General features: G+C 40.0%; 1 protein-coding gene across 1 annotated transcript; it reads right to left on the bottom strand.

The window, feature by feature from the left end:
• Positions 1–201: 201 nt before the first annotated feature.
• Positions 202–23,645, bottom strand: LOC119898471 (junctophilin-1-like). The gene is made up of 5 exons (XM_038712641.1): positions 23,016–23,645; positions 16,496–17,255; positions 6,917–7,035; positions 1,836–2,114; positions 202–611 (listed from the first exon to the last, which is right to left on the bottom strand). The coding sequence occupies exons 1-5, from the start codon at positions 23,392–23,394 to the stop codon at positions 223–225; spliced, it is 1,926 nt and encodes a 641-aa protein (XP_038568569.1). The 5' UTR covers positions 23,395–23,645; the 3' UTR covers positions 202–222.
• Positions 23,646–27,207: the final 3,562 nt, after the last annotated feature.

Consider the following 27,207-nt stretch of genomic DNA (forward strand, 5'->3'; position numbering starts at 1 on the left):
TGCGGAGCCTTAACCGTCTGAAAGTGATGCTAAAGGGTACCCAGGGTGTTAAAAAGTGACTTCAAGGCCTTGACCAAGCGTCAATATGTGACGAGTCGGGAGTGAGAAGAGAGTGAGTTTGTTCCTGCTGGGGCTCAGCAAATTATTAGAAAGTTAGACTCAAAATCAACATGTATGGTAACTTGGTGTAACTCACCGACTCCTCCTCTACAATTTCAGGAGCTATTTCCATACTAGCTTTCTTGGTTTCTGCGAGGCTCTTTGGTTTGGTTGATTCCTGTCTTTTTGGCTTGGGGGGCTCTGGTGCCTTGATGCTCTCTTTTGGTGGAACTGGTGAAGGACTAGGGCTGGCAGGGATTTTGTCCCGGTGACAATCTTTTTGGCAGGTGGCGGCAATAGTGTGAGGCTTGATGGGTGAAGGTCTTCCTCCGCACTGAGGGGTTCTTCGGGTGGAGGAATCTTGACATCTGCCTTGACATAGTAACCATGGTACTGGGTGTGAATCTGCCCGTTGCTCGGGTAACTGCTAACAGCTGGTTTAACTGGTGGAGGAGCCTCCTGTTGTCTGACTTCCTGTTTGAGAGAAACTTTTGATGCTGCCTTTGTTATGCCTGTCAAGTATACCAAAGACAAAGAGAAGAGAAATAGTTAACCAAAGATCCAATGCATTCTGGTGTGGGAGGTTATGACTTAGGAGGTAAATCAGGTGAACTGAACAACCAACTGGTCCCATTGGTCAGGCCAGCACTTTGCATGATAATTCCCTGCTGAGGAGTGCTTTGGATAAAAGAGTTGGATAAAAACGAGTCCATGTACCTGGATAGTAATGACCATATTTACAATATAAAGCCCTGCCAATTTTTGACCCTAAGTTAATTGTGACCCATTGCAACCAAGGAACAGCAGCTGTTACCAATGTCCCAACAGGCTCCATTTTATAATGCAAACCAGAGCAACAGGAAAAAATAAAACTGAAGCCAGATGTTTTACTTAATAATATCTGCACCAGCAGAGTGACAGTGAGCAAACTGATAATTAACTGAACTGAATTAAAGAAGTGAGTATTCTGCATTTGCAACACTTGTTTTTAAAAATGATTGTGGTGAAGTGGGGAGGTACTAATCCATCAAATTTTGAATATTAAACAAGCAATATGAAATGTAATAACATTTTCCCAGCAATGGAAACCATATCCAGGAAGTATTTTACAGTGATGAAAGCTTTTTATCGTCCAGGACATTGAAATGTGTTTATATACAGATTGTACAGGTTTTATTATTGTATCAGTAGTATTTTATCTGGAAATGAATCTTAGCAGCTTTGGGTGACTGGTAACTTGTTTTTTGAGAACTAATGCTTCTGCTCACCATGTTGCTTCTTAAATCACTGCTGCTCAAATGTTGCAATCATTGTTGCTGCTAACCATGTTGCCACTTGAATCGTTGCTTCTAAAATAACTGCTGCTGCTCACCATAGTGTCGCCAAAATCACCGCTGATCACCATGTAGTTGCTGCGGTTCATCATATTTCTGCTAGAATTATTTCTGCCGCCCAACATTTATTCAGCTCCACTTCCATACCAGTATGCCTCTCTATAGGCCTCTATATGATTTTACAGAAGCTAGAAAATGTATGCTTACTGTGCAGGGCAAGCTCAAGGTCTACCAAATATCAATCATGTACGTTCTCTCCACACATACATATCCATCTGTTTCACATAAATTATCGGTTGATACTGTTAAACTATAAAACCACCAACTGACAACTGTTGCATATAAAGGATGTTTCATGAGAAGGACATGTTGGTCAGATTAACAGTAACCAAAGTTACTTACCTGCTGTCAAAGACTCAGCTGTTGGGGTTTTGTTCTCTTTCCCAGCAGGCTTTGCAGGAGTGATGTTGGCAGAGGTTTTAGCGCTGAAAAAGGACTTTTTAACAGCAGTGGGTGAAGGAGTGGGGGTGTGACATGGGCTCTGAGATGGAGACTGGGAGGGTGTTGTGCCTTTCCGGTAGAAATGTGGGCTCCCTGATGGAGATTTCTCCTTCTTCTCCTCCGCAGGAACCTCCTTCACCTCTACTGGCTCATTATACTTCTGCCGTATGTAGTCAGGACCTGAAATAACATAAAAGCAATGTAAGGTATTTGCCTACAGGCACATTTTCTGAAGCAAGTTAGACTTGACAGGTATAAAGCCCAGCATTAAGGGATGATTCTGGGTTATTACAACTTGTCTTGAGCAGTATTTCCATTTGAAATGGGAAGTTATGTCTGTAAACTGTGATGGATGTTCACAACTAAAAGTCTGGGTAATTATTTTACAGTTCACCTACATTTTCTCTCGAAACTTATTGGCATATGCAACGGAAAGTACACTGATAAACAGTGTGGAACAGCATTTTAAGAAACCCTGTTGAGTGGTTTTATAATGTTATAATACAAGAAAACCAGTAATTGCTTTTCAGTTTCATCTTGTTTGTGCTTGTCTGGTTTTGTCTGTGCTTATGCGATAGGTGCTTTTATGTTTTATCCATGCTTCTCTGGTTGTGATTGTAATCTGCCAACAACCTGCCAGGGACTCCACATGAAAATTAGGGCGCTTTCACACCTGTAGTTTGGTTCATTTGGTCCCAACCAAGTGAAAAACATTATCCTCTGTTGCCTGTTAGTTCTGGTCCGGTTCCTGTTCACACTGCAGTTTTACAAACAATCAAGCGGAGTAAACATGATGTTTGACAGACTGACAGGTAACTTGTTGATTGAACAGATTGTTATCCTGCTTCATCAGCACATCATCAGGACCCACGTGGGGAAATCAAATTCCGGTGACTTAAGTTTATGCTGCACTTTAACGTTTCTGATCTGCATTGCAAAGAGCTCAAGAAAAAATAAGTTATTATAAGCACGATTAGTAATTTTAGACCGCAAACTGACCACATATGATGAATAATGTTTTATGGACTCAAAGTAGGCTACAAAGAGTACTGGCCCCTTTTCTAACAGCTTTTCACCTATTAATCAAGGAAAACATGTGGTTAATTATCCTATACATGGTTACTAAATGATTTGCATAAACATAGCCTACACATGGCTTACACAGATCAACTATAAGATCGCTGAACACATTTCATGGAGTCAGCAGATGGATTTTATAATTAGTTTAGCTTTTGAAATAATGCTGAGATCACACATCTGTTATCATAAAATCCTGTGATTGGTTCATTTCACAAGTGAAACGAAACACACCAGAGTTCCCGGGACACCTGCCCAAATGACCCGGGATAACGACCCCACTGAGGTTAAATAGCTGAGTTTCCCTGCCAGTCAGTCAGAACTGAAGAAGTCCTTTGGATGAGGGACGAAACGTCTTCCAGTAGCTTCAACCAAGTCCAGTTGCCCTTCATTTTAACCTTCGTTGGACACCAGAGTTCGTTTGAAAGCATACTCAGACCACGTCTTCAAGGAGGTCTCGGGACGCTTTTGGTGCGCACCCGAGTTCGATTGCTGCATTCACACCTGCCTAAATGAACCGCACCAAGGGGGAAAACGAACTTGAGTGCGATGCAACCAAACTAAACGTTGCAGGTGTGAAAGCCTTAGTCTGTTCAGTTAAATCTGGCTCATTTACATTTTGGACTTAGTCCTTATGTTCATTAATGCGCACTGTCCCTTTTTAAATAAATAAACAAACAAAACAAAAGAAAAATTTGTCTAAAAAAACCCATTATATTTATTGCTACTTACAATACTAATTTGCAAAAATATAATTCCAACATTTTAAAATTAGTAGATCCACTGATATTCTGCTCTGTTTTCTCCAGTCACTGTATGAGTCAATCACCTGCTCATCACGTCAGTATTATATAGTGCACACTCTGTACAGACTTTAAGATCGTTATTTCATCATCCCTGGCCTTCTAACTTAGTCAGCATTAGGAATACTGCAGGCAGAACACTGGGTCATTGGACTTGCTTTCAGATTGTCTTCAATCTCTTCAGACCTCACTTGTCACTGGATGGCCAAGTTGGTGGCTTTGTCTCTACTTGCTCAGCCACGTCTCCTGGACTGCAGTGACGTCATAGATGAGAACCATCAACCATGAATCTCACCACTCTTTAAGTCCACCTTGCTCCTTTCAAGTGACAGCGTCCGTGAGGTGAGCCATGTGGGATGTATCACAGATGGGTCTGTCACACACTGCGGCCCGATTGGTGGATTTGAATAAGCATACACTGCTCCTTCCACTGACAGGAACCATGCAATCACTGATGGCTCTTATCACACTACTGCCTGCTGTGGCCTTTGGGCTGGACCTGCTGTGTAACATTGAAAGTCTGGAAAAGTAAACCAGAGGCAACTGTGGGAAATAAAATTTCCATTAGTGGCTTTTCTTATGTTGTAGTGATTAGTAAAGAGCTCCACTAAAGTAACTGTAATGATCTCTCACCCTTTCTGTGTGTGTCAGGTGAAACAGTGCTGCAGAATTTACATCTGATTTTCCCTGATTCCTGACATAGTGGTCAGTCTGTGTGATACATCAAGTGCAGTAAATATTTGTTTGAAGTTAGATTTATTAGGGAAATGGACCATACTTGAAAAAAGGGTGCTAGAATACTGACACTTTAATGTTTGTGAAACTACTTGGTCACCAAAGAAGTGGGAACTGGTTTCTCTCTCATGTTAGGGAGAAAAGTTAAGTGATTCAGTAAAAAGAACCAGGCTTTTCAAATGAGAGTTGTCAAAAAAGCTACAGACGTTATTGTCCGGTTTTATTTTTAGGTTGATTTCAGGTGGAAGAAAGAGAATTTGTGAGCAAATGATGATGAGGATGAGAAGACTGAGAGCTACATTTTTAGTTACGGTCGCTTTAAAGGGACGTCAGAGTCGCATGACTCCAGATCTTAATGTCCAGACTGAGGTCACATTTAAAAAAATCTGACCTGTATCTGATTTGGACCAGGTATGAAAGTGGCCAAGGTACAAACTGGAAAAGATCAGATTCCACGTGACTTGGGCAGTTCACACTGTTATTAAAAAAATCTGATCTGAGTTATGAGAAAAAAAAATCTGATTTATGTCACTTCTAAACGCAGAAAGAAGCTCAGCAAAAGTTCAACCAGGAAGACAATCTTTATGCGTCACTATTTCACAGCTCTCTCTATCTCTCTCTCTCTCTCTCTCTCAAATTCTCTCTCTCATCCTGCCCTCTAACAGCAGGCTATGGGCATTTCCCCTTAGTTTACCAATCAGGTTTTACCATGATCAGCACAGCCAATCATCCAGTCACTTTTACACTTTAAATCTGCTCTCTCCTCTGCTGCCAGCTGTCATTTAAGAACGAATCGCTGCGGCCCTCCTCCAGCCTGGCACAGCGCTAAATCTAAGTGTGGACATGGACTATGGATGTATAAAGAGATCCAGGCCACACACACACACAGCAGAGGCCAGGCTGCATTCACACAAAATCTGGCAATGTGACTCTTTCAAACTTGGTTGTGTGGAGTTGTGGCCGTGTTTATTTGTGCTTTAGAACGTAACACAGTGTCACAGTGAAACAGTCAGAAATAACATTTTATTTCTCTGATTCACTGCTTTGTTTTCTCAAGATAAGAAGACTCAAAAGAGAGGGTTGGCGATGGGACAGTGGATAAGACACATGTCTTTGGTGTAGGAGACCTGGGTTCATATATATATATATATATATATATATATATATATATATATATATATATATATATATATATATATAGCAATTGTAAGTCGCTCTGGATAAAAGCTTCAGCTAAATGACTCATTATTACTGAGAATGACACATTTACCCTGTTATCTAGAGAAATCAACCTGTTTTAACTGAGATAACGAGATAATTAACCCGTAATCACAAGAAGCGACTTTTATCCTGAGATAATCAACTCGTGATCATGACTGTGAGCTCTGCTTCCATACAAATAACTTGAGATCAGCAAGTTTAAATGTGCCCCTCCTTTCAGATGCTACGATTCACAGGCTGCAGTTTACTGTATGTTTGGCAGTATTATTATTATTTACATCACTACTTCCTCCTGTGATGTACTGGTTGATGTTAAAGCAATATTCTTGATAGGGCTGGACAATAAAACAATAACAATAATTATCGCAATAAATGTTTGATTTTATTCACTTGAGTCCTACATGAATTAGGACTTAAAGATGGTTATTTTGTTGAGGAAAAAGGACTGAAAAAAAGCTTTACTTAATTTTACTCAAGCATAGTGGTGAAAAAGATTTTATCATAATTGTTTTGAATGTTCTACCTCAGATTTGTGAAGTGATCCACTGTTTGGCATCAAGTGTTGACCATAAAGACAAGTTTAAACCACAATTAACCATCAGGTTTCTTCAACTTTCCCTCAGTAGCAAAAATCAGCCTTTAAACTCAAAAGAAATAGATTTGACACTTATCGTGATAATTATCAATATCGAAAGATATGAAACTTTTTATCGTGATAACATTTTTGGCCATATCGTCCAGCCCTAATTCTTGATATTAAATTTAAACAGGTTGACCCCTGAGATGCAGAATGGATGCTAGTACTGCGGGGGTGGTCGTGGAACAGTGGATAAGACACATGCCTTTGGTGTGAGAGACACGGGTTCGAATCCACTGTGAGACACCAATGTGTCCCTGAGCAAGACACTTAACCCTTAGTTGATCCAGAGGTGTGCGGCCTCTGACAGATATAGCAATTCTAAGTTGCTTTGGATAAAATCGTCAGCTAAAATTAGTAAATGTAAAGTACTGTACAGCTTTCAAAAACAGAAAACACACAGGACAGTTTCTATATTCTACAAATAAAAGCAGGGTTACAACGTTTGATTCACGTTATTCTTTTCTAGTTTACAGTGTTCTGCTCTACTGTTGCTGCTGCTACAGTACCTGGCTGATGGAAGCTCGGGGACAGCTCTCTGGCCATAGCTCTGGCAATATCTGAATCCTGACTGGCTGACTGCGCAGCCTGGTCTGCAGCCTCTGCTTTGGCCCGGGCATGGGACGTCCTGGGAAAATACACAAATATAATACAGAGACTCAGTGAGTTTAGCTGGGAGGTAACTAACATGCTCACACAGCGTAGATGCCCCCATTTAGCTACATAAGGCTAATTTGATAATGTCTTTTACAAAACTGAGCAGAGATTTATGAAATATAATGAGACTATTAATATCATAATAGTTCATCCACATGTTACATAGTAGATTTTAATCTTTAAAAAGGAAGATATAATATGCTAGAACTTAATTCTACAAAAAAGAAACACCATATTGTAACATCTAAAATAATTTATAACAACTGCGCATAAACTGGACAAAAGTTAAAAAAAAAAACAGAATGTGGGCAATTTTGGTGGAAAACTGAGACACTTATTTTCACACTTATTAAAGTTTGACTGTTTTCCGACGACGATTAATTTATTACTCGAGAAAATAATCGATAGAAAAATAACCATTAGTTGCAGCACTAGGGGAATTATTGAATCTGGCTGGCAGCACTGCCGGCCCTGGACCCTCCCTCATTTGTTCCAGTTGTGAAATCACACTGAGAAGCACTGAATTTTCTCACAGTCAACCATCCCAATTTTATCCACATACAGAAATCGTGACAGTGAAGAATAGAGTCCTGCACGGGCCTAAATCTGAGACACAGGAAGTGCCATTACCGCCATCTTGAAGACCTGACTGACCAGCAGGTGCTGCCAAATCTGAGACCTGAACCTGACCAAAGGCTATATCCATTACTGACAGGATTATGCAACACAGTGGCAACACTCTGTCTCTTCCCCTCTTTCCTCTGGGAACAGCATGGACACTTACAACACATGACACCAAGGGCATAAATTTTGTGTTTTTAGTTTCAGATCATTAAAATCTCCCTAAACAGTATCCAGTGACTGCCCAGTAGGGACAGAGATACACTCATCTTCAATCATTATCGTGCACTCACAGCAATGAGGCTTTTCAAGCAGCTGCGAATACAAAGCTGACTTTTTCTCTTTTTTAAATTTAATTTGACTGATGCACTGGAGAGCAGGGGTGGGAATCACCAGAGGCCCCACGGTACGATATTATCACGATATTTATGCTGCGATTCGATTTTATTGCGACTTTAAATATATTGAGATATATTTCAATTTCTTACCTTTTCCAACTTAAAATTTGGTTCCTAAAGTCAAACTTTGTCAACATCTGTTTATCTAAAAAGATTAATTTCTCTGTTTGTTCATATCACTTTTTCAGTCCTCTATATGGTCCTGTTAAGTTTTCTAGTGGACTAAAAAAGCAATAGATTTTATGCTTCTAGTACCAAAAAAACTCCCATCTGCAATTTATATAATAAAATATCGATACTTGGCGTCCGTGTATCGATACAGTATTGCCATGGAAAATATCACGATACTATGCTGTATCAACGTATCACTTTGCTGGATTTCTTAGAACTACAAAAACACCTGCGGTTGTAAAGTTAAAGAGTAATGCTTCTTTGACCTCATAAACAAATTGTGAAATAAAACTACGGTCATATTTATGTTATTCAATATTAAATAGCTATATCAGCTGCAGCAGGCATCGTTTGTCATTTTAACCGTCGGTGCGGGCTAAAAATGAGAAGCTGCTAGTATGTGAATGTTTTGTAAGTTGCTGCTCTTTGCTAATAAGAGAGGATAGATAACAGATCTGTTACCACTGGAGCTTACACTGAGTCTGTCTACTTTATCAAGTAGTAGTTTTCTGATTTAGTGCAACAACCATCATTGTTTCTGTAGATCCAACAACTCCAGCAGATGTCTTCTCTCCGTAGCTAGTGTGTCAGGCTACAGCTGTTATTTCAGTGTGTCAGATATATGATTCGGATTGGGATAAAATAAACCTGTTGTAACACTTGTTACACAAATGTGTAGGTAACATATCGGTCTGTCTGTCTATCTAACCCAGCTGTAGCTGTGATACTGCCTCCTGAATTTAACAGTTCTCCTTGACACACAAATATCGTTTTTCTCGGCCACTTGGAATAAGCTCTGTGGAAGTTTCATGGTAAGAAATGTTTCACCTGTAATAGTCCTGCAATGTTCAACACAGTCAGGAAGCCACCTCATGTCACCACTAATTAGACTACTGACTAGGGCAGGCACCAAAATCAACAGAGAGGCCTGCAACAATTACATCGACCACAAGTGATACTGCAGGTCATTGTGCTAAATGGAGATCCTACTGGGATGTAGTAAATATATTTTAATACTGTAGATGTAAAAGAAAATGTACAGTTGTTTGCTTTAATGGCCCTCTTCCTGCTGCTGTCTGCCCTAACGCTAGCCAGTGCAAAAGCTGTTTAAAATGTTGCTGAAATTATTACAAATTATAGTTATTATACTTAATAAAACCCTTGAATATTTAATTGCTAAATTGTGGTGATGGTTAATGCATTGAGATTATTTTATGACATACTACTATTTAGTAAATAGATGTAGGTGGTGGATGTGATCATGTAGTGTATGAGAGACATGTAGGCATACAGTTTGCTGTAATTGGCTTTAGTTTCCTCATGAAGAGCTGTGGCCATGTTTTTGACCTTTAATGTACATTTAACATATTAGAAATATACTTTAGGCATGCAGTTTGTATTTTATACATATATTTGTAATCATTTGCAAAAACTGCACTGGACGAAGCAGCTTACTCAAACAAGGGCACACAAAATCAGGAGTATTTTAAAAGACATTAATGTCATGGTTATACAGTATATGAAAAGGGTTTCTTGCTTTCCATAAGGAATGTCATTCAGACTTGGCCTCAGGTGACTCCAACAACCATAAAGTGTAAATATTTCTCCCACTAATTTCAAAGATTAATGTTTGGATTGAATATAGATATCAAACTCATGTAATTTTTGTTCCCAAAAGTTTAACTGGAACTGTTTTCATGTACTGTAGGACAGGACAGGAATTACGTCCATAATTGGAGGTAGCGTTGGTGCGTGGATGCATGGGGCGGCCCACCTAGGGCCCACACTAGTAGGCGTGGGCCATGAAGTTTGGACAGTTTATTTCAGTTCAGTTCAGTAGTGTTGTGTCGTTCAAAGAACGTTTCGGTCATAAGACCTAATCGTGTGTATGACTCGGGAGGAACGGGTTGTCTCAGTGAGTGATTCGTTCATTTTGACGTGTGCATGAAGGATCTTGGACTCTTACGTTCACTCATCACATGGCATCTGCCTGGGCTCCGTCAGCACGGGAAACAGAATTGATTAGTTCACGACTCTCAACTGTGGGTCTGTTTGAGTCGTTCATTTGTCACGTGACAGCTACTGTGGAGCAGGAATAAACGACTCGTTCAGCGCTCACATGGGTCCTCCTCAGTCTTTCGTTCACTCGGCAGGCTGAATGACTGCCAGCGCCGCAAAATGAGAGGCAGGTCGGCTGTCAGGTAACAGTCACTGGACTGACATTATATAGCTATTTTGTTAATCATGTGACATTTTATAAAGCATAACATTATTACAGCGCAGTGATGTTGTTCTGGGTCCACTTCAGAGCCCTGACCGGGTTCTCCCGGGAGCCAAATTACCTCCGAGGTCGTCTCCTCTCCAAAACAAACAGACCCGGTCATTAAAACACAACCACATAGCAATGTTAGCTTTAGCCCTGTAAACAGCTGATCCAGGTCTGCCAGAGAACACATCGTAACCTTTCCTTTTTATTTACCAACAGAGCCGTGCTGTTGTTTCACAGCTCGTGACTGGTAAACAACCTGCAGTGTTTGAGAGCGATGTGCTCAGTTTGTTTCTCTGTCTGCAGAATCCGGACCTGATGTGGCCCATTCTGCGTCCAGACCTGCCAAACTGCTGCGTTTATATAATATGTTAATATTTCTTTGTTCCTCTCTCTGTGCTGGAGTTCTGGCTTGATCCAGATTATTATTAAATTGGTTGAATTTTAATAAGAGTGTGTTTATTCATATAGTGTATCAAGCTTATTACTTCAATCTATTTACTGCAAATCTGATATTAATTATTATTAATATCAGATTTCCCTATCCATGATATTTTACTCATGGATAGGGACGTTGGGCTACAGTATGAATGAGCACGTCAGAGATAATGATAATAATTATATACATAAGCCTTTATATGGCTGGTCTGGTTGTAGACTACTCGGGAAAGATTGTGAAAATGGAAGGATTTAGGCGGAGTAGTGGTGATTACATATTGACAACATATTTCTGTGGTTTTTACATGGTTTGAATTTGGTTGTGGGCCCAGGGGGGTTTATATAATGATGATGTACAGTAATCAAGACGTGAATTTGTGCATTATACTTTGTCAATTAAAGCAAGCCAGGCAGCCTTCCGTGTTTGAGAACGGGGCTGTTCTTTAATTGCCCACTAGAGGGCTGCAGCGCCGCAATAACCAACCTAGTTCAAATGAACGAAATGCACGAAATGACTCAAAAAAAGATTACATTTGGATGAACGAGTCCGTCAAAAGACTCGAACTTGCCATCACTACAGTTCAGTGTTAAGAACATGGACGAACAACAGCAGTACATAACGCCGCGCTGTACCAAGAGACTTCAGCAGCTCTTATCAAATGAAACAGTCTCTTCACTCATGGTTTCAATGGTAAACAACCACAAGAATGACACTTACAAACATAAACACTAATTCTAAGGAGACACATTTTCATATATACATTTTCTCCCGCAACCCATTTTGAGGCTCTGATGATTAATGCTCCACAATCCACTGCTGTACAAATAAAAACTAATAACATAAAACAAGGAGATTTATCATTTGGCATCCTTGTGGTCCTTGCATAATTGTTTCAGTAATGGCTTAAAGCTGTGGCTTCTGTATTTTCTAAACACAGACCAATTTCATTCAGCAAGATTTGCAACAGAGCACAGTTTACAACAAAAAACAGGTGCTTCACAAAACTGTCTGAATGGTTACAAACAAGCAGGCAAGCAGCAATCTGCAACTGATTAACACTAACTTAGTCTTTTAATGTTATGTATTATTATTGGCCATGGTAGTGAAATCAATAAACAATCGACACAGAGCCACAACAGAAACAAAACCAGTGAAGCGCCAGTGCAAAGGTCAGCCATTTCAACAACACAGTCTGACGGTTCTTGCACACTGACCAAGGAGAATACTGGCTGACTGTGTGTGTGTGTGCGTGTGTGTGTGTGTGTGGCTATGGGGGCAGTGTGAGACAGTATTCCTGTCAGCTGTTGATAAGCGGCCTCCTCCCTGGCCTTATTTAGACAAGCACTACTTCTGGCGGACACACACACACAAACTAGCAATCTGGCCAAGAATGTTCCTACTTGCTTCTCTCTCTCCCTCCAGCCGACTCACCTACTCTCTTGACCTCTGTCTCTCTCGTTCAATCCCTCACCGTCTTTCGCCCAGATGACGGGAAAAGTGACGCAAGCTGAAACCCTTCCACACGTTCCTGAGCTCTGACCATCATTCATCAGCTACGGCTGCACTGCAACCTTCAATGACTGCATCTCTAATTTCCTACATTGTACCACCAGCTCTTAGCTCTGGGTTAGTCCGGGTCTAAGCATGCAGTCATGTCTGTATGTATTTAAGCATGCGTGCAGGGAGGTACACGTGCGCCTCCTGTGCTCATGCAGTCTGGCTGTTCAGTAACACACAATAACCAAAGAAACCACTGTTATAAGTTAACATCAGGCAAAAAAGTAGTAGTTTTAAAGTCTGAGACTGTGAGCCTCCCCTTAGACAAAGCTTGGAAAAAGGCTCTAACCCCCCCACACCTAGTTTACTTTACTTAGTTTCGCTCAGTTCCTGGATGCCTATGGGATCATGATTATGTTATTTGATCCCTTCGACACTCAACAATTGAGCCAAGACAGTCTAATATTGCTGTTTGACATAACTTCACACTACACCAAATACATTAAAAAGTAAATTATTAGTTAGTGTCTCTGAACTGTCTCTTTAACCAATTTAGGCTACCATTTAGGCTATTCTATGTGATCTCTTCTTCATAACTAATAACTAAAGTCTAATATTTTTTCACTTCTGTTCACCGAGCCTCCCCTGAGCCCCCGTGGGGAGGCCGGCCTCCCACTCTAAAAACCCTCTGGTATACATTATACAGACATTAAAGGATCAGGACAGACTTCTTATTTCCGTCTGAGCACAATGTCTTCTGCAGACTCATGAGGACTGTCTGAAGCCACTGATGTGTGCCTTCTGCTGCACTCTTATTCTTGCAGCACTATTTTTGTGGACAGTCTTAGGTGACACAGTGCCTGCCCCCTGAACAGCGCAGCAGAGCTCTGTGCATGATGACCTAACAGCAGTTGTCATGACCGAAACCTGCAGGGTTGAATCAAACAGATCCTGAATCATCGTGTGATTAATTTAAGATACTAGCTTTTAATAAGAGGTCTTTATCTGCGTGATATAGCCCCTCTGCTCTTTCTCCTTGAAGCTTCAAGTTTAAAAGATAGGCTCATGATTTTCCCAGTCTGCCATAAAACAATGGTAAGGTATTCTTATTTGTCACATACCCATACATGTTGCGAAATTCATTCTCTGAATTTAACCCAATCCTCAATGGAGCAGTGGGCAGCCAGTGTCACTGGTCAATGGCAATGACTGGAGAACCTAACATGTTTTAGGGCTGAAACGATTCATCGATTAAATCGATTACTAAAAAGCATCGACGCAAAGTCTTTGCATTCGTTTAATCCATATAACTATATAGCACACTGTTTTGCACGGATATTTATTAATGTCACGCTTAGACTGTATGAAAACGACGTGATTATGATGCCGCTGTTTGCAAAGTGGAGGAAGAGAGAGAAAATAGTGAGGGACAAAGAAGAAAGTGTCCAAAGTATGGGATTATTTCAAGCTAAAAGAAAACAACAACTCTGTAATGTTACAGTCTGTCCACCGTAAAACGAAACTTATGTCGCCAACGGCAACAGCACGACGGCGCCCAGTGCCGAAAGCACCCGAAGTTCTGCCAGCGGACCACCGACAAGGTGACAGTAACAGCAACTTTAGCATTTAACTGAAATCCGCCGCCACCAAGCAAAAGTACTTCTTGAACGATGCATCTATGAAATAATCTGTAGAAGCTTTGAATACTAAAATCATCGTTAGATCGGGGTTTAAACCCGTGACCTTCTTGCTGTTAGTTACCGTGCTGCCCCATTAGTCAGGTGTTGAAACAGGGTTTGCTTGTGTAACCAGCCCCAAGTTGTTCTGCACGATCCTGACTTGAACCGGTGACCTTGGGTACAGGAGGCGGACACGCTGACGAGGAGGCTAAAGCCCATGGGCACTAATGTTGGTCGCCAGTGCATCTCTTAAGGTGTCAGGGAGTGAGGTGTACTCACTGTACAACCTTGCTGACTTCCATTACACTTGTAATCATTAATCCTGTCCATGAAGGACCTTAAAAGATTTCTTCCTAATCTGCTTCCAGTGGGAACAAAATCCACAGTTGTTCTGTACAAAAATGGATTTTAAAGTTTATCTGGAGTTTATATGAGACTTCAATACAGCTAATCAAATCAAGTGGGAATCATCCAGGTCATTTTAATATAAAATGCCCTCTTAGTGTTACCGTCTCTTCAGTGCAGCTCAGCATGGAAACAGTGTCTGGAGAAACAAGAAGAGGGAATTTATCAAAGCAGATTAATATGTGTCGATTGACTGATACTAATAGTTTCAGCTCCATTGTTGAGCATTAATAGAGAAAGTGTGTGTGTCCAACTGATGATGATAAATTAACTTTAGCCTGCCGTGTTTGCTCTCCTCTCTGCTCATCCCAACCTGACAGCGACTGACTGCACCGTTTTTTTTGTCATTCATCTGAGCTCTGAACTATTGAACTGTGGCATTAGGACACAGGTGTACACTCAGTGAACATTCTTTCAAAATTCAGTGAAGCAGACAACTCTGTGTGTTGTGATTGAACACTGTAGAAGCTGATTTCTCTATAATATATAGTGATGTCCTCTGACAGTTTTCTTGTCAATATGTAATCAGTGGTGCTCCATCTGTACTGCATCCCCCATCCTCCATATAACTGGCCCTTGTGGTGCAAAAATTCTTGAAGCACTTTAAATTATTTATTTATTTTTTATCTATATTTTTATTATTATTATTATTATTATTATTATTGGGGATAGTATAGTTTAGTCTGAACCATTTTGTAAGTTTTACTAACTTAGTACAGCCCCACATATCATGTAAACCTGTGGTATTGTCATACTGGACTTTTCTGCAGCACCTCTTTTCACCCTGTGTGTTGACTGCCCCATTTTAGCTTCAGAGCATCTTACTTCTCTTCAATTGTTGGGAGCTGCACATGCGCAGTACCTAGGTAAGGACTACTAGCCAATCAGAAGCAAACAAGGTCAGGTCCTGACTCTGACAAAAAAGGTAGTGTGATCCAAAACAAAGCCACTTCAGCCGGCAATCACAGCTTTGGTCCAGCTGTATTTGATCCCGAAACACAGGCAGAACAATGCGAACCAGTCGCGAACTTGACTGGAGCAGGATGTTTCAGAGTGGTAAATTCTTAATTTGTAACAAATTTATCTTTCATAAGTAATGTGAGGGGAGGCAACAGGCGAACATCTTGTCACTGTGTGCTGCAGCTCAGTGTGTTTCTCCACCAGTGTTGACACTACCTTCTAGGCGAGCATTATGCCGTGTGTTACATAGTGATGCAGATAGGCTACGGAAGTAAAGGCTGAATTACAACAGTTTTTTTCAGGGAGTTCAGGAGCAGTAGGGTGAACTTTGGACTTTAATGCAAACGCTCCGTATCTGTTTAGCGCCTTACTAGTCTTTTCTATCCACTCAAAGCGCTTTTACACTACTGGTGGAACAGCCAACAAGTGTATAAGTGTTCAGTATCTTGCCCAAAGACACTTCGACATGCAGCCTGGGGATTGAACCGCCGACTAACGGGCAACCCGCTATACCTCCTGAGCCATAGCTTTACTATGCTATTATATGCAAAAATAAGTATATATGTATATAACACAATAAAGAAAAGGGAAAAAGCCTAAAACAACAATATGACCTCTTTAAAAGAACAGTCCTCACTTTAGTAACCAGTGTACCGGAGTGGCCCGTGTCCACCAAAACGCTTTTTGCCTGCCGAAACTGGATGAACTTTACTGGATGTCAAAATGTCAACAGAGTAGAGTACTTGCGACTGGGAAAAAAAATGCTCAGCGCTCAGCACGGAAAGTACGCTCAGCGCCTCGTCACGCTGCTGGCATTTTTACCAGGCTGTAAAACCGCGGCATGTCATCCCCGATTACTCTAATGCCTCACCTTCTGTAAGCTCTCTACAACACCCTATCCAATACAAAGGCAGAAAAAGTATTGTTTACAGATGATGCATTTAAAGGTGATTTAACTGAGTCTTTCTGAGATTACTTTACACAAGACATTTTACCTGGAGATGGCAATTTCCACTTTGGTTCTGGCAATGGCAGCTGCTCTGACTGCTCCCTCAATGGCTCGATCCACCTTCTGTTTGGTCTTGGCGTTCTTCAACGGGATCAGCTGCTTCCTGATGCCCCGGGCCAGCACGTTGTTCTTGTACTTGCCTTCTTCCTTGGTGCCATCAGGAAAGATGGTACAGCCGTAGCCATGGCGCTTATTGTTCAACCACTCGCCTTCGTACTTCATGCCGTTAGAGCGCTCTGAGACACCAAAGCCGCTGCGCTTGTCGTTCTTCCACTCGCCCATGTAGGACTCGGTGGTGGTGGCATCCACGTTGTCCTCCAGAGGCAGGTAGTCATCGCCCTGGTCTCCGTCTCCAAAACTGATGGTGGAGTTGGCGTCACTTGAACTGATGCGGCTCATGGTGGTGTCACTGTGTGCTGAGCTGCGTTTACTTGAAATCGACGAGCGCGAGTCAGATTTGCGCAGTCGCTGAAGACTACCGAAGAGGGAGCCACGGCGAAAGAGACCCTTCTTCTTCTCTGAACCTTCTCCGTCTGAGTGGAAGTTGAGAACAAAGCCACCGCGTGTGCCAGCAGGGCTGTCAGACAGGCTATCACGCAGTACTGTACCATTACTCTGCTCGCTGCGGAGGGAAGCCAGTGAGGTTCGTAGAGGTGAGCGGATGACAGAGGCCATACCGTATGGAACACTTTGACGTACGCCGTAGCCATGACGCATCCCACCAGTCCACTGACCCTGGTACGTACCTACAGCAAGAAGGGAGGGAGATCCAACAGACAGTTAGTGAACTGTAAAATAAATACAGAAATAAAACAATCTGACAGAGAGGGATGGATAAGCAGTGGTGAAGTATTCGGATCATTTAATAAAGTAAAAGTACTAATACTGCACTGTGAAAATACTCTGTTAGTAAAAGTCCTACATTGAAAATGTTCTTAAAGTATTAAAAGTACTCAATGCAGAAAGAAAAATGTCCTGTGACTGTTCTATTATTATATAAGATTATTATTATTATTATTAATCATGCATTAATGTAAAAGCAGGATTTTACAGTTGTAATTGTGCAATGCCGTCAAAATAACCCAGAGCCCAATGTGACACCTTCACATGCCTGTTTTGCCTAACCGACAGTTCAAAGCTCAAAGTGATAACAAATAAATTAAACAATTTAAAGGAATCTTCACATTTGTGAAGGTGGAAGCATTAAATGTTTTTACAAGAAAAAAGGTCTTAAACCATCAAAGTAGTTGGCATTTAATTTCACTATCAGTCTAATAATCGTGTCAGTTGTAGATAAAATGTTAAATGTAAAATGTTGGCTAGTTTAATTTACAACAAAACATATTTGATGTAGTATTCATATGTTCTGCATGTAAAAATCTTACTTTGTTAAGTAACTGAAGCTGTCAAGCTGTAGTTAAGTAAAAAGTACAATATCTCCCTCTGAGATAGTCGAGTAAAAGTAGAAAGTGGCATGAAAAGTAAAGTACAAGTACCTCAAATTTGTTGATTGTTGCAACAGTAGCCTTTATAGATTACTGAAGTCACTGAACAGATTAAAAAGATAACAATAAATTTATGTAGCTGATGCTTTTATCCAAAGCAACTTACAATAACAAAAAAATTACCTATCTATATGAAGTATCATGGAACTTCATCAACTATGCTGAACTGCTACATTTAGAAACAATAAGCGATAGAGAAAGGGAATAATTGTGACAGGCCTAGTAAGGTGATCTTGAGCTTTTGCTGTTAAATAAATGGGCATCTACATTGTATTTCCATGTATTTCCATATTTACGATCTTAGGAAACTGTACTGAAACGAAATCACCTTCTAACAAGACAACACCCCAGAGCCTAACACCTGTACATTTGTAGAGTGTACTTGAGTCTGAACAGTATTTTGACAGCTTGGACATAAAAAAGTTGTTAGGTGATAAAATAGTTAGCTTTGTGGCCTTGTTAGAAGAGCTCAGACTATGGTCCTGATGGCTTCAGCTGGAGAATGTGAGCATGTGCTATTTTAAAAGATAGAAGTAACTTGAGACACTGGGAAGTCTGTTGGCTGTCCAAACATAACTCCTAGTAGCTATCTTGCTATGTGGAATAAGCCTTCTCCACAGGGGCAGACTGAAGACACTGGCCTAGCCTCTGGAAAAATCTAAGAAGAAAAAAGACTCAGTGGCCAAGCTATATTCCAGAAGTTTCTCAAATGACTCACAGATCTGTCAAAGTAAAGCCAGACCCTGTCTGGGAAATTCACTTTACACATAGAGAGAATCTGCAATTTGGATCTTATTCATTCATTTATTGGAGTCCTTAGTAAAAATAGTAATCCACAGTGTTGGCTGGCATGTTTACTTTCCATGAACCTTCCCCACAAGTAGACAATAAAGAGGAGGTTCATAATTCACTTTAGAACAGTTTGGATAGGATTAGTAATACATGGGGCTTTAAATGATTTGTAATAAATACAGCAGTTGTCCTTATTGTTTAGTTATTCCTGTGCAAAACTGGAGTATTATGTTCATTTGTAAGGATTTGTACGTGTTTTCCCAGCTTTCTTTCTCCCCCTAATCCTCTGTTCCTGAAAAGTAAAGTCTCAGTTTTCTTTAAGATGCATAGAATAGAGAAGTGGTATTGTAACTGAGCATCCTGTGTTCGCCTAACTATATAAACTTAATAAGGAAACGATAAACAGGAAAAGAAGCCCAAACTTCTGAATTTAAACTTTCCTATTTATATTGAAGATGTTGCTGTAACACACTACACAAAATAAAACCCCTCCTCAACAGCCTCTTCCCTCCCAAACAAAGAAATTTAATCTCCCTTAACTGTCCCTCCCAGCTTCCTTACAGAAGATAACAAAAATGAGAATTTATTCATCTCGTATTGTGCCAAACTTTAGTAAACCAAACATATCGGGTATGGAATTAATCTGTAGATGCTCCGGTTCAAGTTGAGACCAAACTTTTAATGGCTATCTGCTTTTGAGCCACGATAAAGGCCAAACTCTGGCCTGCAACAGACTAGGTGAGCTTTGTGTTTAGCCAAGCGAACTGCCAAAAATGCCTTTTGCTGTGTTGTAACGCACATAAAAAAATGGTGAATAGTACTGGAAAGACAAAAGTCTGAGCTTTACGATAGGCTCAGTCAATAAAATCGTTTATTTCATAAATTGTGCATCAACACAACCACGAGGGATCCTTGATAATACAGTCTTAAATGTGCACAGAGAATAATAGGCTGATATCATAAAAGGAATATGACAAATATGACTATCTGTACTCTCTCTACATCACTCTTTACATCACATTACTGTATATTATGTTGCAGTATGACTGATTCTTGAAAAAAATATCCTACCCATAGTACTTTACAACACGTTTAATATCACTGAATTAAATCAGAATCATGGGGCACATATTGTAATAACATTATATGCTGCATTCATTTACCTGCTCTATTTTCTTTTACTGTTGCTGCAAACTCAACACATCCTCCATCTGTTTCAGAATTAAATCCAGCAGGTTCAGGGGGCATAACGCCTTACTTCCATGGAAGACTTTCATTGTCAAATCGCTGCAGGAAGTGTTTGAGTTTCAGCAGCTTAACAGAGACAGAATGAAAGGCAAACGAGAACTAAATTTAACAGTGCCTGGGAACAATATTTCTGTTAAAGTCAGAGCTGCAGCGGCGGAAGTAAGAGATGGCACTGTTGCTGAACTGATGGATTTAATGTTTTGAAATATAAATTATGCTGAATTCACCATATCAGCCATTATAACTAATTAATTTGGTTCAGTTCTTGTCCCCCACCTTTACTTAATTTAATACGGGGTTTTAGGAGTTAAAACTCAAACTGTACACTTGACATAGGTATGTTAACAATGCACCCACACTTGTTAAGTGAAAAGGGTCACTGAACTGGCTGTAACCTACTGTACTAAACACATTAGGCAAATACATAATCTAAGCTCTACAGCCTAATATGACATTAGCACTGCTTAAACGAGCAGTTGAACCAATGATCAGTGCAGTCTTACAAAGTCCTATTGGCAAAATCCTAATGCATTGGATAATAACAACTTAACAAAGTAAGATGGATTAATTCCTGCCACATCAAGGTGCAGCACAGAGCTAAAGATAGAGGGAGTAGGAGAGAGGGGCCCCTTGGCTGGGAATCAGAAATGGTTTCATATAACCAGTAGTGGGTAAAAGTAGTTCCATAAACCTTTTACAACTACAGGAGGAGGAACACATTAAAGTAATACACGGGAGTAAGAGCACAGGTTTTTAGTTGAGTAAAAGTTATGAAGTAGAATTTGTTAAAAATACAGAATAAGAAGCGAAAGTAAACATGAAGTTCTAATTGTCGTTCTTGTATTACAGCGCTTCCTGCATTAGTTTGGTTAGTTTTTGTAATAAGGCTTCAAATAAAGTCTGCTCCAGCAATTTAGTATTGCACTTCTGAAAGTTGGGGGACTAAAAGAGACAAAGAGATCTCATCTTTTAGTTCCTACGGCTCAAGTTCCAAAAATGCTGGATCCTACACTTCCCATGATGCAACTGGACAGCCTCTTTTGTTGGTAATTTTTATTTCTCAGAATTGACAAAAGCTGTGTAAAAGAAGCTCATTTTTTAATCTGTGATATTACTACAAACCCTGAGTTAATGTGACAAAGCATGACAACATGGGAAACTGAACACTGTTTATTCCCTTTACTTCCAGAACATGGCTGAGCACCTGTTGGTGTCCCTCAGTTTATCCATTTTAATCATCTCACTAAACATTCATCAAATGTGTTGGTTCACTTTTGATATGTTAGTGCTGGCAAATTACAGATTCTGGACTGGACTCAGGGCAGATTAATAGGTTGAACCTCTTGTGTAATTGCCATTTATTGTTACCTATTCTCAGTTAGATTATACGGGATTCAGATCATTAACAGATTAGAAATTACAATACAATAAAGTTTATACTTGGCGGTAAGTCCTATAATGTTGGTTAATTGATCAATCTGACTTGCTGTCCAGCTCTACTGCAGATACAAGCTAACATTGTGCCATCCTGCTAGAAGCTACGACAGTCTGTTGACCATAAGAGCAATGATGTGTATAAATAATTATCTCTTTATCAACAATCAAACAAGTATGTTCCAAACTTATGGAGCTCCAAAGTGTTGAATATTATATAAAATAATAATTATGAAACATCACAGTTGAATCAATCACTTTTGTGGAAAACATATTAATAAAATATTTTGTGAAATAATTATTTAAACTCAGTTTTTTATTTATTTATAAAATGTTATTTCATCCTTCTTTGAAATTTTATCGGATATCATTTCTATTTCATTGTAGACATTTTTATTTCAAAATGCCCTTTTCAAAAGCCTGCTTTTATGTCTTAATGCCACTTTGTTTTCATAATGTCACTTTCCCTATTTCCAGAAACATCGCAGACTTCGTGGATGAGGACCCACTTGTTGGTGCCCAATCCTCCCTGGTAACCCGATTAGAGTTTAACCTCTTTTAAGACACTGACCGAGCCGTTGCATGCATTTGGATCGCTTTGAGAGATTTGGTTGGTGTGGGATTACATAAAAATGTCAGTATTTTGTGCATTTTCCTTGATAATTAAGCAAGTAGACATATAGTAGGCGACCATTTGTTCCATTATAATCAAATCGCAATATTGTTAACAATAATCACAGTATGACCTTTTTCTCCAAACCATGCAGCCCTAGTCCTTTAAGAGAGTGCAGTAAATGTTTGGCTGGTGAGAAAGGTGAGAGGGTGGCATTGACAAAAGTAGCATTATGAAATATTACATGAAACAAGATATCTAGAAATAATTCTTGTTGAAATAAAAACAGAAAAGAGGCATTCTGAAATAAGATGAAAATAAAGAAACAGAAATATTAACCACTAAAATTCAGTTCTTATGAAAATGAGTTTTAATAGTTTCTTCAATAATTTCACAAACTGTTGGTCAATTTATGTATTTTACACAGTTTATTCATGTGATTATTTATCTAATTTTATCGGTTTCATTTATTTAATACCGAACATTTTGGAGTTCCATATATAACATGATTTAAACTTTGTTACACAACCTTAAGCTTATGTTGACACCCACCACCCCACCCCTTAACCCAATTTTGGAACAAATCTGACAAACATATGCAGATCAGTGTTAACTGAGACGCCACAATGGTGCATCCCTCCTCATGGCACCAACAAAACAAACAAACACAACTAAAGCACAGTATGATAAAAAAGTCAACTTTCCGAAATAAATCACTGGTTTCACACACTATGAATCATTTGGTCTGCAGCTAACTCAAATGTTCCCACTTTGTGTGTCCGTGTGGGTGTTCACGTGTGCACGTGCACAGCGTTTTTGCTGTATTTTCTAAAAATAGGCATATTAATATGTTCCAACATTGAAAATGATTTACTCGCATCAGCATCCACGCACCCTGCCCCCCCTCATCTCACCTCCATCACCGTAGGTCTCCACGCCATATCCGTCCTGCAGTCCGTTAGTCCAGGTGCCCTCGTACCTCGCAGGTGTGTTCAGGCTCTGTCGGACTCCGTAACGGCCCTTGAACCCGTGCGTCCACTCCCCCCGGTAAGTCCACCTCCCCTTCATTTCTACGCCGAGTCCGTGGCGTTTCCCTTGCGCCCAGTAGCCCTGGTACACGTTCCCGCTGGGCCAGGTGTACACGCCGACCACCTCGAAACCGTTGGACCAGGAGCCCGAGTACTCGCCCTGGCCCTTGGGTCCGGTGCACACACCCTGGCCGTGGGCTTTTCCATCCTCCCAGCCGCCGCAGTAGGTGCCACCATCGTCAAAGTCGAACCGACCGCCCGTCATTCAGAAACGGAAGGTAAAAGTACTGCTCCGTGGCTTATTATGAAGTCCAGAGTGCGCGGGTTGTTTTCAGATGCGAGGTGAGTTGACAGGGAGGAGAGCAGCTTTCGGCGGAGGTGTGAGGGGACGGGGAGTGATGGCGGCAGTGCGCATCAGCGGTGCCGTGCCGGTTACTGAAAGCGGGACGTGGGAGGGTGAGAGGCGGCCGCCACGGCTGCCAGAGTCGCTTCTCTGCTGGATACTGGAAAACTCTCCCACTCCTCTCTCTGAAGTCAAGGTTGTTAAGGTGCCCGTGATGAAGCAATGGCAACGGCTCTTCCTGTTTGACTTTTCAAAATAAAAGCAAGCCATTCAATCCATACTTTAGGCACCTCTCTCAACCTTAACCTCTTAAGAAAAAAACGCCTAAAATAACATCCCTAAAGTCAATCAGAAATAACTCCTCAACCATTAGGCCGAGATGCATAATTCTGGTCTCCTTTGATAGATCAGAAGCTAAGGAATGTTTGCCATTACAGAGTAGGCCTACATGGAGATGCAATAAAAGAAAATATATTTTCATCCTCGCCTAGTATAAAATATACATTTCAAAACCATCATTATTATACTGTTGTTTTTTTTTTTTTTTTTAAATATACCCAGGTGAATGTCCATATTTTGGCCATATTTACTGTTTACATGTTGACTTTTATTGGGAGTTTTCTTCAAAACACTATTAATGTCCATACAGCCATGTTACAAATAACATTAAGTGCCCATAACATTGAATATTAATAAATCCAGTGAATATGATCAATATTCCTATTACCAAAAAAGTCCCATGCTTTACAGGCCGATAACTTGAGATCCTATAGTGATGTATATGGTACCAATTGATTCATCTCGGTCAGACCTTTCTGATACATGATGCATGTCTGTAAGCAGAGATTGCAGAGGTGCTGGAAGATGCTCAATCTTGTCACAGTAGTTCTTTTAGCGTCTCTTATAGTTTCCCCCGTTGATCCTTTTGGATAGTGCAGAGTTCCTTGTGATCTGTTCCCATAAAGGCCATCCTCTTCTTCTTGATGAGAAGGGCCTTGATTTCTTTGTCAATCGACGGTTTATTGTTCTAGACGCAGCTTACCTTTTTGGAGGGTACAATGGTGTCCTCACAGAAATGGATGTAGCACTTGCCACCACAGCAGATGGACAAATAAAAACGGTAACAACAGTGGCGTACAAGAACTCCCACGACTTATAATAGGGTCTCAATCCTACCGTGATCAGTTCAACATCAGGGGTGCAAATACATTCCTTGACAGTAACATGTACAAATTTCATTTCTTAGAGTTAATAAAGACAACAAGACCTCTTCCTGTCTTCTTAACGCTCTGTTTCCACCCATCTGCTCGTATTAGCATTCTTTCTCTGTAGGCATGGCTGTTCACAATGGTGGTTAAGTGTCTCCATATCTCGTCCGGTCTCATGTGTGCAGGTGGAACTCCAGCTCCACACCGGTATTCCAGGAGCTTGTCACAGGTGTAAGCGACTATTTTATCTGTAAGTATTTTATTGAAGAACACAACAGAAAACATCCAAAAACACCATAACTTAAATTTTGCAGCAGTGCAAACAATCTCACACAAAGAAAGTACACAAAAGTAGTCAAGAAAGTAAACAAAATCCAAAAGCAAGCCATTGCAACGAGAGAGCTGCTGCAACAGGCTACCTACCACTTCTGTGTATGTGTCTATGCTCTGTTTTCAAGGTTGAATCAATGTTTTTGAAGTAACTGTTCATTTAGAAATATGTTGTTATGGCTGTAAGTCAGTTTTGTCCAGAAACAATAATTTGTGTAATCCCTCTGTATGTTTTCCTCTAGTTTTTAACTATAGTCAAAATAATACAGACATTGTGCACTTGTTAAATGAAAAGTTTGTGATATAATTTAAGATAACTAAAGGGGGTGATGGGGCACCCTTTGGTGTGAGAGACCCGGGTTGAAATCCACTGTGAAACACCAATGTGTCCCTGAGCAAGACACTTGCTCCAGTGGCATGCGACCTCTGACATAAATAGCAATTGTAAGTCACTATGGATAAAAGCGTCAGCTAAATAAATAAATGTAAATGTTAATGTAGAGTGTTTACACAATAAATTCCAAAACTAAGTGTAGAACTTGTAATAATGACTAGGAATTAAGTTGGTTAAAAGATGTCAGACATCATGCGGTGATAATTTTTTGTTTGCTTTATGAACAGTATAAACAGACCAAAGGACACAAAGAACAAACACAATAGGGGGGTCTCGTACGAAGGGTTCCTGGGAAGTATGGCCTTTATTTTTAAAATAAAACTTTTTTAGGACTAAAAAATGGCAAATGCCATCTGCAACCAGTTGGGTTCTATTCAAAGCTGCTAACATTATGGATCTAAATTTAGAAATTTAGAAAACGACACCAGCTGTTCACTGTTACTCAAACTGCACATGTAATATGTGCACCAAAGAACAACTCTGGAAATAGAGAATATATTCAAGGAAGTAATTGTTGTAAATTAGGTTTTTGTTAATCTATCCGAATTGTCCTATTAGTAGTAAGTATATGGCAACAAATCGAGCATTAGGAAATAAGCTTTATTTTGAAAGCAGAAACATCACTCTCTTTTCCGGCTAACTGTGAGCAGCTTCATGAGGCTGACAGGCCTTACACATCCACACAAGACAGTGATCAACAGTTTTTATGTAAGATCTGTAACATCAATCAGCATAGACATCTCAGTGTTTATTGATTCTGACAGGAATTCAAATACTGCTTGTAGATTTTACTATTTGAACGCCATTTATTCAAGTTATTTACATAGCCCAATACTAGAAATCACACTTTGCTTAAAGGGACTTAAAAACAAGTTGAATTACCAAAGGTGGACATTTTTAAATGAAATAGATCAGTGAAACGGTAAACATTTGTAATCTATAATTTTCCAGTGCTGATTGATGGGTATGAACCTGCCTGGCGTGAAATATGGTAATTATTATTTTATGATGCTGGTTCTGGGGTGTTCAGGTGCAAAGCAGTGAATCCATTATACTAACAGATATTTAAACTGGGACAGGCAATTAATTTCAGAAGCGTTTCTGTTATACTTGTTAAAATTCTCTGCACATGAAAATGTGTTTTGGAGCAGTGGTTTGAAGGAAAGGCCTCAAAGGAGGGGGTGGGATTTTTTTTCAGCTGGATACTTGCCATTACAGAGTAGGTGTCTCTGGTTGGTTTCTTGACTGCTAGCTTTAAAAGTGATGTAATATAGATCTATAATGGTTGTAAAATAATTATTTCTGTTGCATGTCACACTTATTAACAAACATATTATTGATGCAACATTCTGTTTTCATTTTATGCTGAACTTGTAAAGTATTTGAAATGGTATTTTACCAAATTAGTTTATAGGTTGCAACGATTAGCAATTTCTCCACATAATTCCTACAAGTTTACAGTATTCTGTACTTTTGTATCGAGGTGGCTGCGTTAAGAATCAATCTGCAGGAATTGTAGGTTGGTAATAATTAGGAAGGCCTCCAGCAAAACCATGTTACTGCTTTCATTCCTATGCAGGTAATTAAATTAAACAACTTGAAGCCTCTGGAAAGTGCACCTCTTATTTTCCACTTTTTGTGTGTTAAAGGTTCAGTGTTTCAGTTTTATGACATTAATGGTGATGGCTGCAAATTGCAACCAGCGTTCACGGCATTCACATTCTTCTTGGATGGTCGTATTTCCCTAGTGCTTTCCACTGTTTTGTGGTTGAGCGTGAGTGGAAAGACTTCCATCAGCTCTTG

This window comes from Micropterus salmoides, unplaced genomic scaffold (assembly GCF_014851395.1).
Source record: "Micropterus salmoides isolate LMB-PRFRI ecotype aquatic unplaced genomic scaffold, ASM1485139v1 Ms_hic_scaffold_1156, whole genome shotgun sequence".
NCBI classification, from domain to species: Eukaryota; Metazoa; Chordata; class Actinopteri; order Centrarchiformes; family Centrarchidae; genus Micropterus; species Micropterus salmoides.

Bases quoted from the DNA above. Each gene is read 5' to 3' on its own strand.
- LOC119898471 (XM_038712641.1), bottom strand. From the start codon at position 23,394: ATGACGGGCGGTCGGTTCGACTTTGACGATGGTGGCACCTACTGCGGC. The intron at 17,256-23,015 runs GTGAGATGAGGG...TTCTTGCTGTAG, and splicing joins GGAGACCTACGGTGATGGAG to GTACGTACCAGGGTCAGTGG. The intron at 612-1,835 runs GTAAGTAACTTT...TATACTTGACAG, and splicing joins AGCTGAGTCTTTGACAGCAG to GCATAACAAAGGCAGCATCA.